The 17,777-nt window shown below is 47.0% G+C and overlaps 1 protein-coding gene across 7 annotated transcripts in view; it reads left to right on the plus strand.

Moving 5' to 3' along the window:
- RXRA (retinoid X receptor alpha) overlaps nt 1-17,777 on the plus strand; it is a 167,899-nt gene that overhangs the window by 139,496 nt on the left and 10,626 nt on the right. For 6 of the 7 annotated variants that reach the window (XM_061603644.1, XM_061603643.1, XM_061603645.1 and 3 more), the window contains 7 exons: nt 1,642-1,792; nt 3,281-3,460; nt 7,474-7,530; nt 12,797-12,966; nt 16,340-16,469; nt 16,798-16,930; nt 17,193-17,284. In XM_061603644.1, the coding sequence (XP_061459628.1) occupies nt 1,642-1,792; nt 3,281-3,460; nt 7,474-7,530; nt 12,797-12,966; nt 16,340-16,469; nt 16,798-16,930; nt 17,193-17,284 (913 nt within the window). The remainder of the gene's footprint in view (nt 1-1,641; nt 1,793-3,280; nt 3,461-7,473; nt 7,531-12,796; nt 12,967-16,339; nt 16,470-16,797; nt 16,931-17,192; nt 17,285-17,777) is intronic. The other variant, XM_061603642.1, reaches the window with a different exon arrangement.

Raw genomic sequence — 17,777 nt, forward strand, 5'->3', positions numbered from 1 at the left:
AAAATAAAAATAAATTGAAGGGGGAAAGGCATGCAAGAATATTCTGAATGAATTATTTTTCATGTGGATAACTTTTTTGTGCCTCTTGCCTTCCCATCACCTTCTCTGCTGTCTCTAAACTAGTGATCCCTTCCCCCGCAAGAAACGCCCACATGTTCCTTGCCAAAATAAAGAGGAAGTGAGGCAGCCGCCTTGCGACATGTGCAGTCCTCAAGTGGAGACAGGAGTAGGTGGGGGGGGGGGAGAGGGAAGGCAGGGTAGACAGAAAGTGGTGAGCTCAGATATTTAGAAAGGGGAAAGCCCAGTTTGGCTGGGCCAGTTGCCAACGCAGTGTCAAAGGGACACGTCTCCTCTTGAAGCCCAAAGTGTGAACCCACTCAGTGCAAATACAGACAGAAATCCAATAGATATAGGTACCAAATTCGGTAGAAGTCCAATTCCGTTCTCATTGAAAAGCGAAGCTACACAACTTGCTGTCTCTGAAACGACACACCCACTGAAAGACAGACATATTCACACTTCCCTGAATTTTGCAATGCAGTTTTCCAGCCAAGCAGCGTGTCCAAAAATGCATATTCTTGGGTAAAGTGTGCCATGGAAACGCCTATATTAGAGAACGGAGACAGAAATGTGTTATAGTACAGGAAATCGCTGTGCAAAGATGTGTATATTAGGCAAAATTGCATACAAAAACATGCATATTAGGAGAAATTCACTGATGAATTTTCATGAGGACTTTTTCACATATAGTATTTAAATTGTGGCAGGGCCCTATCTCCCCCCCTCCCTTTTGCTGAAACATGCACGTTACAAAGTACAGGTGGCCCAGAGTCTACCTGATGTTAGAAGACTCCAGCAGATCTCTACTGCTATGAGAATGCTGCAGCGCTTGCTTCCAGAGGAGTGATATGATGGCTTAAGAGCATTAATTCCATCACCACAAATCAATACGTTTACTCCGCATTTTGGAGGGAACTTGGACTTCCTAATATGGAACTGACTGGAAGGAGCTGGGAGTCATTAGAGCCAGTTTGTGTTCTGTGTTATGTATCTTTTGTTGTTAATAAATCTTTATGTTGGAATTTCCTACAGATGGCTTCTCTTCTTGCGAAACAGTGAACCCCCCTCCCTTTGCAAACAAATCTGTGTTATGCTGGGTTGTACCCAGATAAGTTCTGCTCAGAGTTAAACCCATTGAAATTAGTGTCATCATTTTATTATTTATTAATTTTATATCCCACCCTTCCTCCCAAAGGGAGCCTAGGGCAACAAGCAGATGAAAAAGCATTAAAAACGTCTTTGAAAACAATTTCAATGCAGATGTGGACTGGGATAGGGTATCTAAATAAAAGGCTTGTTGCAAGCCATGCTTGTAATGTGTTGCATCTGCATTTGTATTGGAATTATTTTTAAAAAAATGTTTTTAGTGCTTTACCACTTCTTCTCTGCTGCCCTGGGCTCCATTGGGAAGAAGGGCGTGATAAAAATTTAATAAAATAAATAACACTGTGTATGCATGCACTGTGCATTTTGTGCTGACAATCAGTTGAACTGCACTCAGTTGCGCTGAAGTGCATAGCCTGGGTACGTTTCTTTATGTGTTCTCGCCCTTGATGGTTGATATTTTCTTTTGCCTTTCAGCTCAATTCTCCAATGAACCCCATCAGCAGCCCAGAGGATATTAAACCCCCCTTGGGGATCAATGGAGTTCTTAAAGTGCCAGTGCACCCGTCAACCGCCATGGCCTCCTTCACCAAGCACATATGTGCTATCTGTGGGGACAGATCTTCAGGTAACACGAATGTTGCCAAACATCCTTGGAGATAGGCAGGTTAAATGAGTCAGCAATGAGAGATGTTTAAGGGCTTGGCTTCCATCCAGTATTAGTCCCACTCAGGCTGTTTTCACACTGCACTTTATTCAGTTATTCTGACGATTTCTTACCTGGTAATTTGACCATTATATTTGATCTTTCACATGACGTACAGTCAAGTGAAATTCTAGTGGAATTGAGTGCAAGTTTAGTGCTAATGTTTGCAGTAAATAATACCAGAAATAATCCGTTTGCAAGCTTGGGAACCCGGAAAATCAAGCGAGTTTTTTGCTAGCTGCAGCTGCTGACATGACAGGCATCCCAGCATGCAGTGTGTTCCCATACTTTAGGCATGCGTGGGGTTTTTTGCCTGATGAAAATTATACTGGTATTCTGGCATAGGCGCCGGTAGCAGCGGCATTTCCCACACACACCCCTGTGTCTACACAACTAAAAATTTTAAAAAGTCAGATGCAAAAGAGAGAGGGGTTGCACAGCACCGGGATGAGATCTTAGAGCTCCTACACAGTGGAGATCTACAGTGTGCATGCATATAATGGGTGAGGGATGAAAAGAAGACACTGTTCGTTGCAGCCATGTGAAAGACATTTGTGTGAAATGCTGGTATATTGGCAGAAAAAGCTACTGTTCCGTAATGCAACAGGTACTGCAGTGTGGAAGGAATTTTAGCAATCGGGACTGCCATTTAAATCCATTAAACTAACGCAGTGAGGCCCATCTCTGAAAACAGCCTCAGAGTAGATCCACTGAAACGGATGAGCATGTTTCACTAAGTTTTACCCAGTGCAGACCCATTGAAATTCATCGATATGTTTTTTTTTAATTTAACAAAATGTACATACTGCTTGATTGTGATAAAAACTCTAAGCAGTTTTCAAAAAAATAAAAATAAAATGTTAAAGATATCAATTTGGACGTGATGCTGGTCTGTTAATTTCAGTGGCTCTACTCTGCATAAATCATAGTTGGATACAAAGCATTAATCTTTTGACTAGTAGTTTAGGATTTTAAACGACAGTGGACAGCGGATCCAATTTGTACTTAATTTGGAATTAATATGTACTTAATCTGGGATTTAAAAATCTCTCTCTTTCATACACCACACATGGATAAAATAGAAATGCTACCCTTCCAGTCTCCCTCCTTCGTATGACCAGTTATATCTCTGAAATTTATACAGCTAAGCCTTGAAAAGCCCATAGAGCTGAAACAGGAAGTGGAAAAGAGCATCACTCTTCCAACTTCCTCATTCAGCTCTTTGTCCTTTTTAAGTGCCCACAACACCTCATGACCAAGAACAGGCAGTGAGCTGAGAAAAGCTCAGAAGCTTCCTGAGTGCCAGGGGACGACTTCAAGGGCACCATGATGCTCACAGGCACCATAATGGTGACCTCTTCTAGGCGCATTATCATCCTGTTGATGCTCTTTCTTTCTGCCCCCCCCCAGGTAAACATTACGGTGTGTACAGTTGTGAGGGTTGCAAAGGCTTCTTCAAGAGGACAGTGCGGAAGGACTTGACCTATACCTGCCGGGACAATAAGGACTGCTTAATTGACAAGCGCCAGCGGAACCGGTGTCAGTATTGCCGGTATCAAAAGTGTCTCGCGATGGGGATGAAGAGGGAAGGTAAGGTGAGAAAGCGGGGTGGCGGATTGTTAGATCCGTGCAACGTGCAAAACGGGGTGGCAGAAGTCTGGGCTGAGCTGTTGCAGAACCCTTCTAGAACTCAATAGGGCCCACCCCATGAAGCTGAATGGTGGGGAGATTCAGGACAGACAAAAGAAAGGACTCCTTCATGCAGTGCATAGTTAAATTGTGGATTTTACTCCCATAAGACGTACTAATGTTCACCAGCTTGGATGGCCTAAAATTCATGGAGGAGGAGGAGAAGGTTATGAATGGCTGCTAGCCATGATGGCTGTGTTCTGTCTCCGCTATCTAAGACAATGCACCTCTGAATACCAGTTCTAACGAATCACAAGTGGGGAGAAAGTTGCAGTTGCACTCAGGTCCTGCTTTTGGGCTTCCCATAACGGGTGCCTTGTTGGTCATGGAGAGAACAGGATGCTGGACTAGATGGGCCACCGCCTGACCCAACAGGACTCTTCTTCCTTTCTTATAAGGTGCGTTTGCACAAGTGCACTGAAGTTAACACCATCAATGGCTGTTGGCCACAATGGCAATGTTCTCCTTCCACTGTTGGAGGCAGTATGCCTCTGAATGTCAGTAGCTGCGAATCGCAGATGGAGAGAGCTGCTGTTGTGCTCAACATGCTTGATGAGGTGGGCAGGAAGGCTCTCAATGTTCTTACACGTGCATAGGTTGGTGTGTGTGTGTGTGTGTGTGTGTGTGTGAATTTGTTTAATGTCCTCCCATCTAATAATCTTTAAAAAGATAGCATATAAGTAAAAAGAGTTTAGAACACTCCTTTCCTGAATGAGTTTGCTCCATGTGGGGAGGTTCTTTCACTTGGCTATGTCTCACTTTCTGTTGGCGGCTTGGCCTACTGCACAAGGTTGTTTGCAATGATCAGATGACACAGTACATCTTAGGCCACATCCACACTATATGTTAAAAGCGGGATTGTGCTACTTTAAATAGTCATGGCTTCCCCCAAAGCATCCTGGGAATTGTTTGTAAGAGTGTTGAGAGTTGTCAGGAGTCCCCCTATTCCCCTCACAGAGTGACAACTCTGTTAAACTACTCTGGGAAATGTCACTCTGGGAGAGGAATGGGGGTCTCCTAACAACTCTCAGCACCCTGAACAAACTACAGTTCCCAGGATTCCTTGGGAGAAGCCAGGATGGTTTAAAGTGGTATGATACTGCATTAAATATATAGTATAGATGCGGCTTCAGACCTTGGATGGAGGACAGAGTAGAAATGGGACAGCTGAGCAGAAATTTGAACTCTGCTGTCCTCTTCACCTCACCGGCTGCCTGCCTTAGCTAAATAGATCTCTCCCTTCCTCCCTTCCCCGTACTTCCTGTGCTATGCCACTGCCTTCAAGGGGCCAGCCTTCCTGAGCATCCTTCTCGGTCTAGCCCAGAGAATTCATTAAGCTGGGCAGAGAGACAGACCTGGCGAGTTCTGGGCAAAATTCTCATGCTTGATTTGTGGGGCGATTTGAGGACTTGCACGAGGGGTGTTGCTTGAAATGTCAAACATGGCTTTTCTCTTGGGAAGGTGATTGACGAAAGGGCATTTGGAAGGAAGTGTGGAGGGGTCTGGGGAAAAAAAAGAATGATGACGGCTCTGGGAGGCGAGTCAACTGCAGGAAAGAGTGGACTTGAGCAGGGCCTTGCGTGGATCAGACTAAAGACATGCCTAGTCCAACAGCCTGTTCCCACAATGGCCAAGAAGAACATAGGAAGCTGCCTTGTCAGCCAGACCATTGGTCCATCAAGCTCACCATTAACTGCACTGACTGCAGCTCTCCAGGATTTTCAGAGACTCTCTCCTAGCTCTACCTGGAAACGCCTCCAGGAGTTGGACCTGGGACCTTCTGTATGCAAAGCAGATGCTTCCCTACAATTAAGATCATAGTCCTCATGGTTCTGAATACAGGGCTGATTTAAACAAAAGCCTAGGACGTGATGCCTTATACCTAGTCAGGCCACTGGTCCATCTAGCTAAATATTGCCTACGCTGACTGGCAGTGGCTCTTCGGGGTTTGAGGCAGCCCTAACTGGAGATGCTGAGGACTGGACCTGGGGCCTGCTTCATGCAAAGCAGGATTCTGCCATGGATTCCAAAACTGCCCCAGGAACGTCTCTCAGTGTGCCTGCAAATCAGGCAGGAGCTTTATGGGGTTTCTTCTAAATGAGGAATTTCTTGACCAACATGCAGAAATATGGAATTTTGACTTAGGACTTGGCTCGCTTTTTGCAGCTGTTTTCTCTGCGTGCGCCACTGTCAATTTCTGCTTTCTGGATGCAGTCTTGTTAGGCTCAGACCATGCCTGGCCCAAGGTTACCCAGTAAACTTCACAGCAGACCAGGGATGGGAACCCTGGTCTCTCCCTAGCCATAGTCCAGCGTGGCTGACTATTCATTTATTTTTTTCAAACATTTATAAAACCCTTAATGTTTAAAAGATCTCTAAGCTGTATACAAACCAAAAAGAGCAAATGATGTCATTACAACAAAAGCAACACGAGACCAGTAGAACAGTGGCAGAAAAGCCTATAAAAGCATTTAAAAAAGAGAGTGAAATCAGAGATCCAGGGAATCCATACTGATAAAAACAGTGTCTGATCTTACGGGTTAGGATCATTATTCTATGGCAGTCAGCTGATCCTAAGAAATTGGTCATTGTACTATTGTTGAATCTGTAACGAATCAAGAGAGGTGACTGCACTATTGGGGCTGTAGCACTGTCCTTGGGGGCATGGCTCTTTATTTATTTATTATTTGATTTATATCCCACCCTTCCTCCCAGCAGGAGCCCAGGGCAGCAAACAAAAGCACCAAAAATACTTTAAAACATAAAAACAGACTTTAAAATACTTTAAAATTAAAGCAAAACATCTTTAAAAATATCTTTTTTAAAAAGCTTTCAAAACACCTTTTTTTAAAAATAGGTTAAAAACACATACATATTTTTGAACTTTCTTTGAGCGTGTGGCTTTGGGAGCTGTCACAAGGAACTCCTTTTTCTTCAAAGATCACCCCTACATCAGTGACCAGAAGCCTTATTCAGCTGCCTCTTCAGCTTCTTTTACAAGAGTATCATTAGGACTCTCGAAACTGATCTTGATGAATAGAAACTTGCTCTTTTTTTTTTTTTTTAAGTAAAACAAAATCTAGGATCCTCAGGAAGGTAAATTCTGTGCCCAGTTAAGGCTGCAGTCATGTACTTACTTACAGCCATATACTTAATTAAAGCCTTACAGATCTTTGCAGCCTTGATAACTAAAAAATTGCCTTTTAATTGTTGTCCTTGAAAAGTAAAATGAAATCTAGGATTCTCAGTGAGATCAATTCTGTGTCCAATTCCGTATTAAGGTGCAATCATATACTTACTTACCTGGGAGTAAGTCCTGCTGAACTCAGTGGGGCTTACTTCTGAGGAGACACATAGGATCGCACCGTAAATGACTCACACCAAATTGTAGAGTACGACGGGCAAATTCGTCCCAATGGGACTGGAATTGCTCTACCCCACAGCTCTGAAATCTTCCCGACTAACTAGGATTTTTACAGATCAGTTGCACAGTTTATAGCAACCCCTTCTGCATTTATCCTGGAATGACTTGGTCAGCTCTTGGAAGGAAGCAGTGCCAGTGACCCATTCCTAAGCTTTCTACTGTTGCTTGCATGCTGGCCCTTATCAAACGAATTGCACATGCACACCCAGAGGGAAGCCCTGGACTGCCCATGGCAAGCTTATCTCAGAAGCAGCAGGTCCAGCATCTCAGGTGGAGGGGAGGGGAGGAGGTATACCTGATTCTTTGTAAGCCAGATAAAAATCGCCAGGCCCTGAACCCGTTGTCTTGGAATAGGTGTAGGTGCCACGTATGTTGATGGCGCCTTCAAAAAAATTCAGAATAATAATTTGAATTATCATCATGTTGAGCCACAGCAGCAGGAACATTTACCATAACAATGTTTCATTTCCAAATGTTTACTCTATTACAGGGATGGAGCACCATCCATCCCGGCCCACAAGACACCCTGGAAGGCAGGAAGAACAAGGTATTCCCATTTCAATATTTCTAGACCAGCTGTTACAAACAGCAAGATTATGTTTATATATCTGGAGGTGTAATGACAGCCCAGGGTTAAAGTGGGGATAGAGATTCTGGCCCAGCGTAGATTCCTAGAGGATCTTCTAGAATCCAGGAGATCTTTCTCACTGGACCTAGCAAGCTGCATCACCAGTTCAGTGCTTTTTCCTAGGACATTTTTATTATCATTATGAGTTGCATTTTTGTAATCAAATGAGACTTGCGTAGCAAACAATAGCAAAGACATTAAAATCAGATACTGTATAAAAAAACTACAGTACACTAAAATATGCATCCAATATGGAAATGGACTGCCTTCAAGTCAATCCTGACGTATGGTGACCCTGTGCATAGGGATTTCATGGTAAGCGGCATTCAAAGGGGTTTACCATTGCCTTCCTCTGAGGCTAGTCCTCCCCAGCTGGCCAGGGCCTGTTCAGCTTGCCATAGCTGCACAAGCCAGCCCCTTCCTTGTCCGCAACTGCCGGCTGGGGGGCAACTGGGCTGTTTGGGACTATGCAGCTTGCCCACGGCTGCACAGGTGGCAGGGCACTGTGGGGGTGATCTTTAGCTGGCCCTTGACACCCAGGAGACACAAGCGGGGATTTGAACTCACAGACTCTGGACTCCCAGCCAGGCTGTCCTCCCCACTGTGCTATACCAGCTGTCTATCCCCAAATAAAAGATCCTAAACTGACTTACAGATCACCACAAGCAAGTCAGGCCCTGCCCCCAGGCTTAGAATCTAAAAATATGCAATATGACAGGAAAATGTATAGGGAGGGAGGAGGGACTAAGCAGACGTTTGTTGAGGCATTTGTTCTCTCTTACCAGCATGACATCACTGTATATGTGGTGCATTAACAATAAATAAATAAATAAATAATTTGCCTGGGTCTCCATGAATTTGCCTTTCAAAGCTTTCCAAGTTGATGACCTTTTGTTATATCTTGAGGGAGCAAATTCCATAGTTTAACTCTGCGCTGCTTGAGGAAGTCCTTTCTTTCACCTGTCCTGAATCATCCAACATTCAGCTTTGTTGGATGTCCCCGAGTTCTAGTGTTATGAGAGAGGGAGAAAAATTTCTCTCCGTCCTCTCTCTCCATGCCATGCACAATTTTGTACACTTATCTCATGTCTCCTCTGGCTCACCTTTTCGCGAAACTAAAAAGCCCCAAATGCTGCAGCCTTTCCTCATAGGGGAGTTTGCTCCACGTCCCGTGATCGGTTTTGTTGCCCTTTTCAGAGCTCTACGATATCCTTTTTGAGGTGAGGCGACCAGGACTGTGCACACGCTTCCAAACACGGCCGCGCCATAGATTTGTATAATGGCATTATGATGTCAGCAGTTATATTATTTCAAATCCCTTTCCTAATGATCTCTAGCATGGAATTCAAATGTATTGCCTAGTTTGGCCTGCGGTCTAAAGCTAGTGATGGAGGAGGTCTTCTGCAAACTTGTCAGGCTAAATTAGTTGGATTATTTATTTGAGGAGATGCCGATTTGTGTGTATCCTGAGTTCTTTAGTATGTGGTATGGTTCATCCCTTGTTTTTTTCCCTGAAGATTATCCTTCATTCCCAGAATGGGCAACTTTTTTGAGCCTCAGGGCCACATTCTTTTCTGGGCAACCTTTTGGGGGCCACGTGCCACTAGTGGGAGGGGCCAGATGAAAAGTGGGCAGAGTGGTGCATGTAAACGTTACCTTTGGACAGGAGGCTAATTTAGACAAACAGACCCTTCTCTATTCTCCATCCAGGTAAGCGAGAGCCATTATTGGAGATGGACACATTCTAGCCAGGCGGAAGCACTCCAGGAGGGTGCAAAGCAGGGACAGTGAAGGATGTGCCTCAGGGACAGTCCCTAGGGCCAGATAGAGAAGCCTGGAGGGCCACATTTGGCCCCCAAGCCTACAGTTCCAAACTGCTGCACCATGGTGATCTTAATGATGAGAACAGGAAGGCTTCCAAAATCCCCCTTACCCAGATCTCTTCTGGGGATTTTGGAGATCCAAATTAACCTGGCCTTCTTCCACGAGTGGAGTCACATGCAAAGAATCGCAGCTGGGATTAATGAGGGCCAGCCGCTTGGGATCTTGGCATAATTGTCTCTTTTGCATCTTGTGTGTGTTTTGTAGTCCTTTGCTGGTCATGGCTTCTCGGAGGAGAGAACTGGGACAGGAGAGGCTTTTCGCAGTGGAATGACTTTTGCAGGCAGAAGGTCCAGGCTCAGTCCCCAGCATCTCGAGGTTGGGCTGGAAAAGACGCCCTGTCTGAAAACCTGGAGAGCTGATGCCAGCCAGTGCAGACAGTACTGAGCGAGGTGGATCAATGGTCTCCCTCAGCATAAGGCAGCTTCTGACATTCCTGTTTGATCCAGCCCTTTATGCAGAAGTATGAGGACTAGAATCTTACTTTGTTTTCAGGGGAAAGGGCATAGTTCAGTGGCAGAGCATCTGCTTTTGCATGCAGAAGGTGCCCGGTTCAATCCTCAAGGGCCATCTCCACTTTGAAAGGTTCAGTAGCAGGTGACAGGAACGGCTTCTGCTCGAGATCCTCAAGAGCTGCTGCCATCCAGTGCTCAGCTTTTATTTATGTCCCATTTCTGGATTTTGGAAGGAAACTCCGAGGTGGTTTACAAACAAATAAAACAGCAGGCCTCAGCTAAAACCAGGTCAGTGAAACAAAGTTAAAGTATCCATCCCAGAGGCCAGGAAGGGGCAGAGCCCCTGCTTGGCATACAGAAGACCCCAGGGTTAATCTTCAGCACCTCCAGATAGGGCGCAGAGAGAACCCTGTCTAGATCCCTTGAGAGCTGCTGCCAGTCAGTGTCAGCAACACTGAGCTCAAGGGACGAGGGCCCTGTCTCAGTATAAGGATGTTCCTATGTCCATTGGGCGCATCCATAGCTCGGTGGCAGAGCATCTGCTTTGCAAGCTGAGAGTCTTGGGTTCAATCCCCAGATAGGGCTGGGATGATACCCTATCTGGCACCCTAGAGAGCTGCTGCCAGGCAGAGTAGGCAATATAGAGATAGATGGTTTATGCTGGTCGCCGACCGTAACAATCAAGATATATATAGAGAGATGGTTGGGTCTGGGCAAAAGGCAGTTTCCTACCTTACTAACACTGGGTGCTGGCCTTGATGGCCTGGGAAGTACATCTGGGCGAACAGGTGCGTTTTTTGATTGTCTTCCACAAGGAGATCATTCTGCAAGGTGGGCACCAGCGCAGAGTCAATCCTCCTCGGCACCCTTGTAAGGTGTACCACTTCGGTTAATGATGCACTGACTGGGCAGGTCCACGTAGGGTGTCTCTGTGCCTCTTCTGACCTGTTGACCTCGCCCACCACCAGTCAGTGTAGTTATTACAGGACCTGATGGAGCCATGATCTAGCTTGGCGGAGAGATCTATTTATTTACTGAATTTATATCTCAGCTTTCCTCCCGGAGGACCCCAGGGCAGCAAACATATCAACAAAACAATTTCATAGCAAGAAAAAGAAAAGCATTCTGAAACAGCTGTAAGCATCCTAAAACACGGTTACAGTTGCTGTTATTTTAACTGATTACCCTGAGGTCCCGGGGTGGGTTACAACAGTTTAAAATGCATAATTTAAAAACAACTTAGAATTGCAAACGTCGCAACAACAGCCACAAAAATAGGGTGGGTCCTAATAGTACACATCTCAGGTGTGGAAGGCCAGGATAAAGAGTTGCATCTTTAGCATTTGCCAAAAACTGTACAGGAGTTCAGTTCCACAACTTAGGAGCCACCACACAAAATGCCCTCTCCCGGCCCACCCCACTCCTCGAACTTCTGAGGACAGTTGAACTACCATAAGGCAGCTTCCAATTTAATTCAATCTGTTATTCAGAACTGAGGACTAGAATCTTACTTTACTTTTAGTGGAAGTGCTGAAGCTCAGTGGTAGAGCACCTGTTTTCCACACAGAAGGTCCCAGGCTCAGGCTCCAACATCTCCAGGTCGGCTGGGAAAAGACAGGTGCCTGAAGCCCTAAAGAGCTCCTGCCAGTCAGTGTAGATTACTAAGCTAGATAGACGTGTTGGTCTGACTCCGTATAAGGCACCTTCCTATGTGCTTCCTTTGTTCAGAACTGTGTGGACTAAAATCTTTATTTGCTTTTAAGGGAAGGGCTATAACTCAGGGGGAGAGCACAAGGTCTCCACGCAGGAGGTCCCAGGTTCAACACCCAGCAGCTGAGAATGCCCCCCATCTGAAATCCTGGAGAGTTGTTGCCAGTCAGTGCAGACTATACTGAGCCACATGGACCAATGGTCTGACTTGGTTGATGGCAGCTTCTGATGTTCTTGTGCCCAACGTGCGAAGGGTGGGTCGATGGGAGGGAGGAGTGAAGGCAAAGAATTTTGGCTTCCTGGGCTGCATTTCTAGTAGAAGGGAAGGTATAATTTGAAAGCCGGAATCCATTTTTGTACCAGTGCGGTAACCCACCACTGCAGTGCCCAAGGAAAGTTTGCAGTTTGGGAGGAGTTAATCCTAGACTGACCCTTTTGTGGGAGCCATTGATAAAATCTGGGAGGTGTCTTCCCTCCCCGATGTTGCCCACCCACCGCTCCCTCTCAGCAGGATTCATTGGGTGAACATGCTGCGCTGTCTTAGGCTGCAGGCACAGGGCCAGTGAGAGTCTGGCTGCCCTGCTGCCCTCTCTAAGCCTCTTGAGTACAGTGACAAGCATTTCATCCCCCACCTTAAAAGCATGCCTCGTGATTCCACGCTGAAAGGAGAATATGGCATAATTTAACATTATACACTACATGTGACCTCTGATGCCCTTGCCCAGGTGATGTGTGCCTCTCTTGTGACCCCCACTGCTCACCCCAAAATGCAGAAGCAGGGACCAGAAGGGTGAGTTTGAACGCAGGCCATCTATAACAGCCTTGGGCTCTCCAGATGTTTTTTTAAAAAAGACAGAAAGGTCCCTCTAGTTTTGATTTGGAGCAAAATGTCACCAGATATTGCTGGACTGCACTCCCATCATCTTTGGCCATTGGCCCAGCTGGCTGGGGTTTGATGGGAGTTGTAGTCCAACAACGTCTGGGGACCCAAGGCTGAAGAACAGTGCTTTAGAGCTTTAGGCCTACCAACTGGGAGAACCTTCCGGTTTCCACTCCAGCAAATGTTCTCATTGCTGAGCGCCACAGACTGATCCCTTTCTCCCGTGTTTTTATTTTGTCTTCTCCGTCAACCTTCCCAGCTGTTCAGGAGGAGAGGCAGAGAGGAAAAGACCGCAACGAGAATGAGGTCGAGTCGACCAGCAACGCCAACGAGGACATGCCTGTGGAGAAGATTCTAGAAGCTGAACTTGCCGTGGAGCCCAAGACGGAGACGTACATCGAAGCTAATATGGGCATGACTCCCAACTCGGTAAGGGAAACCCCTCCATGGCCCGTTCCTTCCTAAAAGTCAAGAGGACTTTTAAAAAGACACACACACACACTTAGTCACATTAAATAGAGAATGACTCTGCTTGGATCTGTTGAGCATGATGGTAAAACTGAAACAACTCTCAGCACCCTGAACAAGTATTCTCAGGATACGTTGGGGGGAAGCTATGGTGGTTTAGTCTACCTCTTGGGTACCAGGTTCTTGGAAAAGGGGAAAAGGCCATTGATACCGTCCCGTGGCGTCTCTCTGGCTTCTGGTCATTATCGTCACGACCCCACACGCAGGGAGATGGCACCCAACGGAAGCTGGTCCATTAAGGAATGGGGTTCCCAAACATTTTCCCCCCGTGGACCACTTGAAGAATGGTGAAGGTCACTTAATGAGTTTCCTTCCAGTTGCAGCAACTGGAATGTTCTGTGCTAGACACCGTACGCTTCTCTAATAAAAATTGTGTTTTGATTCCTGTTATTTCTTCTGCATTGTATTTTACTGCATTGCAAATGTGAACGCCATAGAATTCAGACTGCAGTACAGTAACAGACAATATACGGAATTTTTAAAAAGCAATAAAAACACAGTTAAAAATCGGTAGGGGCTTTTAACGCGACGGATGTGCCATCTCTCATCTTTAACCACAAACTCATAGACATGCCTGAATGAAGCTCACGGACCACAGTTTGGGCATCTCTGGCCAAGGGTAAATGGGCCATTGCACCACTGACCCCAGCCAGCCCCCCCTTGCCTGCCTTCTAACTTACAATCAATCCAGGGAGTAGCCTTGCCCAGCGGCTCCCTCCTTCTAAAGTCTCAGTGTTGCCCCTTGTAGAACTCACCAGGGAGGAGGGGGGACAAAACTAGAATGAGTTGGCTCTGCCTCTCACTGACTCGGCTCCGCCTCTCACTGACTCTGCTCCGCCTACCGTTGGGCACCCTGCCTTCTGCCCTACCAGCCCCAAAGGGCACCACCAGTCCCTGCTGACAGCATCTCCACAACCCCTGTGGGCTGCAGGACCAGTGGGCCGGAGCTGGGCTCCCACACCTCCAGATGGCCTCCACGTTAAAATAAACAGCCTTCCGCTCATGTTGCCACGAAAGGGGACTGGGGGAAGCACCTGGGATACGACAGCAATCAAGATTTTAAAAAAATACTCCAGCGGGGGCGTAATGAGGGTTGTGGTGAGGTGGGGGGGGGGAAGAGGAGGAAATGGATCCAAAATAAATGGCTGCTTCTGCCCTGCTCTCTCTCCTCCAGCCTGTCTGTGCAAATTGAATATGGCTTCCTGCATAATTCAGCGCACATGGCCCTGAAGAGAGATGCACGCTGCATCTCAATAGAGGCAAGAGGCTCCCTGGAACATGCTGTTAGTGACTCCCACTGCAGATCAATGGCTGTCTGTGGATGATCAAATTGAGGAGGGGGGCATGTCTTCTCCCTTCCCAGGGATCCCATGATGGAAAAATGAGAAAGTGGCTTTTCAGCCTCAGGCCGAAATCGTGCATGTGTGTCTTTAGATGTCTTTACTTGCATGCCTCCCTGCTCCCCTCGGCTGGCGATCCCAGGCGTTGGATTCTTTGAGGTTATACATAGCCCCGGACGGGATCCTGGCCGCTAAAAGGAGATGCCTGTAATGGGAGGCGGCACTTGCAGGGAGGCATCTGGGTCCCTGCATGCCTTCTGGATGTGGCTCGCAGCTCCTTTTCCAGAGCGCTCAATTGCCGGGGGTGTCTTTCCCATCTGTCTGTGCCATCTCCACTTGGGGGGCAGGGCAGACTTTTAACTCCCTCCTCCTCCCTCCGAACCCAGTCTCCTGGGTTAGGTACCTCTGTTCCCAGTTTGCAATTTGCTCGTGAGCACATCCTTTGATGCATGGATTTGGGCTGTTGGGGGCTAGAAATGTGAAGGCCTGGTGAAAAAAAACTAGAAAAATTCAGGGGGAGGGAACAGTTTCCTCCCAGTCTTTTCCAGTTTTTTTGGGTGGGGGATAGGAAAGACCCCAGTGCTCCCCTGAGGGGGAGATTGGGGGTCTTCACATCTCTGTTTGTCAGACTGCCTTGCTACAGAGGCAGGCTGCTGCATTTTGGGGACTTTGAGGTATTTCAAAGAGGAGAGCACACTACTTCTGTCTGTGCTTGCCATCGTTGTGGTTTAGTGAATTATGGGGGCTGCTAATGGGTGAACGGCAGCGCCACCTTGCAGGAGGAATGTGCCATTGAGCAAGGGAGTGCTTTTCCAATCCTGCAAATACCTGCCTTTTTTTTTTTTTAAAGATGTTTCTGTTTCTTTCACTTGGAGAAACCCAGCAAGCACGTAATCTGACCATGGTTGGAAGGATGACATTGGGCTAGCTAGATCACCTTTATCAGATGCAGCAGAGCTCATTGCGTGTTCTTGCAAAAAGGGTTACAGAGCTGCAAAATTGGGACTCATGGCAGAGAAAAGGCAGGGATCTGTCGAGACAGATTGGTTATAGAACACAAGGACTGTCTTGCTGGATAAGAACACAGAAGACAAGGCTGCTGGATCAGGCCCCAGGGGGCCCATCTAGTCCAACCTCCTGTCCTCACAGCGGCCAACCAGATCTCCCAATGGGAAGCCCTCAGGCAGGACCCGAGTGCAACAGCAGCACCTCTCCCCACTTATGTATTTATTTTTTAATTTTTTTGGAGAATTTATTACCCGCCCTTCACCCAGAGGTCCCAGGGTGAGTTACAGCAATGTTAAAACACATAATTAAAACAGTTAAAAACATCCTAAACCTATACCCCTGCCCTTCCTCCCAGAAGGAGCCCGGGGCGGCAAACAACGAGACTAAAAGCACTCTAGAACATCTGAAGACTTTAAAATAAAATATATTTCAAAACATATTGAAACAAAACTTTAAAAATATCTTAAAAAGCAATTCTGACACAGATGCAAGACTGGTGATTCCCAGCAATGGGTTTTCCAAGGCATACTACTTGTGACAGTGGAGGTAATACTTGAGAAGAGCTTGGCTGCTGGATTAGTCACAGAAAGCTGCCTTACATTGAGCCAGACCATTGGTCCATCTAGCTTAGTATTGTCCACACTGGCTGGCAGCAGCTCTCCAGAGTTTCAGGCAGGGTTTTTCTCCAGCCCTACCTGGAGATGCCATTGGGAACTGAGTGTGAGACCTTCTGCATGCAAGGCAGGCGCTCTGCCGCTGAGCTGTGGCTGTTCCCCTAGCCGACATCCTGTTCTCATGGTAGCCAACCAGATGCCTGTTATGGGAAGCCCACAAGCCCACTAGTGATTCCCAGCAGCTGGTGTTCAGTGGCCCCTTCCTCAATGTGGCCTCCTTTCTGACCCCTGTGGCTTCTCTGCTCTTTGCAGCCCAATGACCCGGTCACCAACATCTGCCAAGCGGCAGACAAACAGCTGTTCACGTTGGTTGAGTGGGCAAAGAGGATCCCTCATTTTTCAGAATTGCCGCTGGACGACCAAGTCATCCTTCTCCGGGCTGGTGAGTATGAAGCACCACTAGGGATGGGACAGAAATTCGATTCAGTTTGCATTTGAAGGCGAATCCATTACATCTGCACTTTCCAAAAATCACAGATGAGAGCTGAAGTGACGTGGGTAGGATATCGTTTTATAGGTTTCCCTAGCCAGTCATCTGCTGTCAATAACAGGACTCGCTTAGTTGAGGGTAAAGTTTGACACAGAAGGCTCTGACTAGGCATAAATCTAGAACCCTCATCTTTGTGCATCCCTGAGACAAGGGTCTGGCTGGTAGCATCATGCCACGTTCTGGTAGACTTCACAGCCCTCTTCCTGTTTTTTTGTTCCAGGTTGGAACGAGTTGCTCATTGCCTCCTTCTCCCACCGGTCCATAGCTGTGAAAGACGGGATCCTTCTTGCCACAGGCCTCCACGTCCATCGGAACAGTGCCCACAGTGCGGGAGTGGGCGCCATCTTTGACAGGTGGGGAGGAAACAGTTCAGAGATTGGGGGGAAGGCAGGGCCTTGCTTGGAGGGAAATAAAGGTTTCAGAGATGCCACTGGAAGCTGAAAAAGCAAATGTGTCAAAACAAGAATTGCAAGAGAGAATCCGAAGAGGCCAGTCCAAAGAAGGGCTGGCTGGCAAATGAGCCTTGGCTTGCAATGGAAGCTGAAAGGCAGAGTAGCAAATATGTAAACACGTGCTCAGGAGTCCTCAATGCTACAGTATCTTTGTTTTTTGCAGAGTATTGACAGAACTTGTATCAAAAATGAGAGACATGCAGATGGACAAGACAGAACTGGGCTGCCTCCGAGCCATTGTCCTCTTTAACCCTGGTAGGTTCGGTGGTTCTTACACTATAGGGGACTTTTTGGAAATGGAGGTTTTGATGGATGCCTTGTTCCCATGGACCCCGCAGAACAGGTGGCCATCCTCCTTGACCCCAGGGGAGGGCTTCTGAAGCAGATCTAGGTGAAAAGACTGGCTCATGGGGGCAGGGAAGGAGGGATACCTTGGGCCCAGGTGCCATGATTCATGGGATTACACATCCCCATGAAGAGGTGATGGTCCAAGCAAAGGGAGGTCAATAATTCATGGTTCCAGAGGCAAGGCAAGGGTCAGCACCTTGGAAGGAGATCAAGGTGCGAGTTCAGGACCATGGAGAGTGCTCCTGCAGCTGAGGTTCCACAAGCAAGGCAAAAGTCAGCACCTTGGAGAGATGCCAAAGTGTGCCTTCAGGACCACAGACAGTGCTCCTGGAGATGGGCCAAACATCCAAGTTGCCCTAGGAAATTTCCTCCTGGAGCAATTGGCTCAGTTCTACAGCAC

Source organism: Rhineura floridana, chromosome 20 (assembly GCF_030035675.1).
Source record: "Rhineura floridana isolate rRhiFlo1 chromosome 20, rRhiFlo1.hap2, whole genome shotgun sequence".
Taxonomy (NCBI): domain Eukaryota; kingdom Metazoa; phylum Chordata; class Lepidosauria; order Squamata; family Rhineuridae; genus Rhineura; species Rhineura floridana.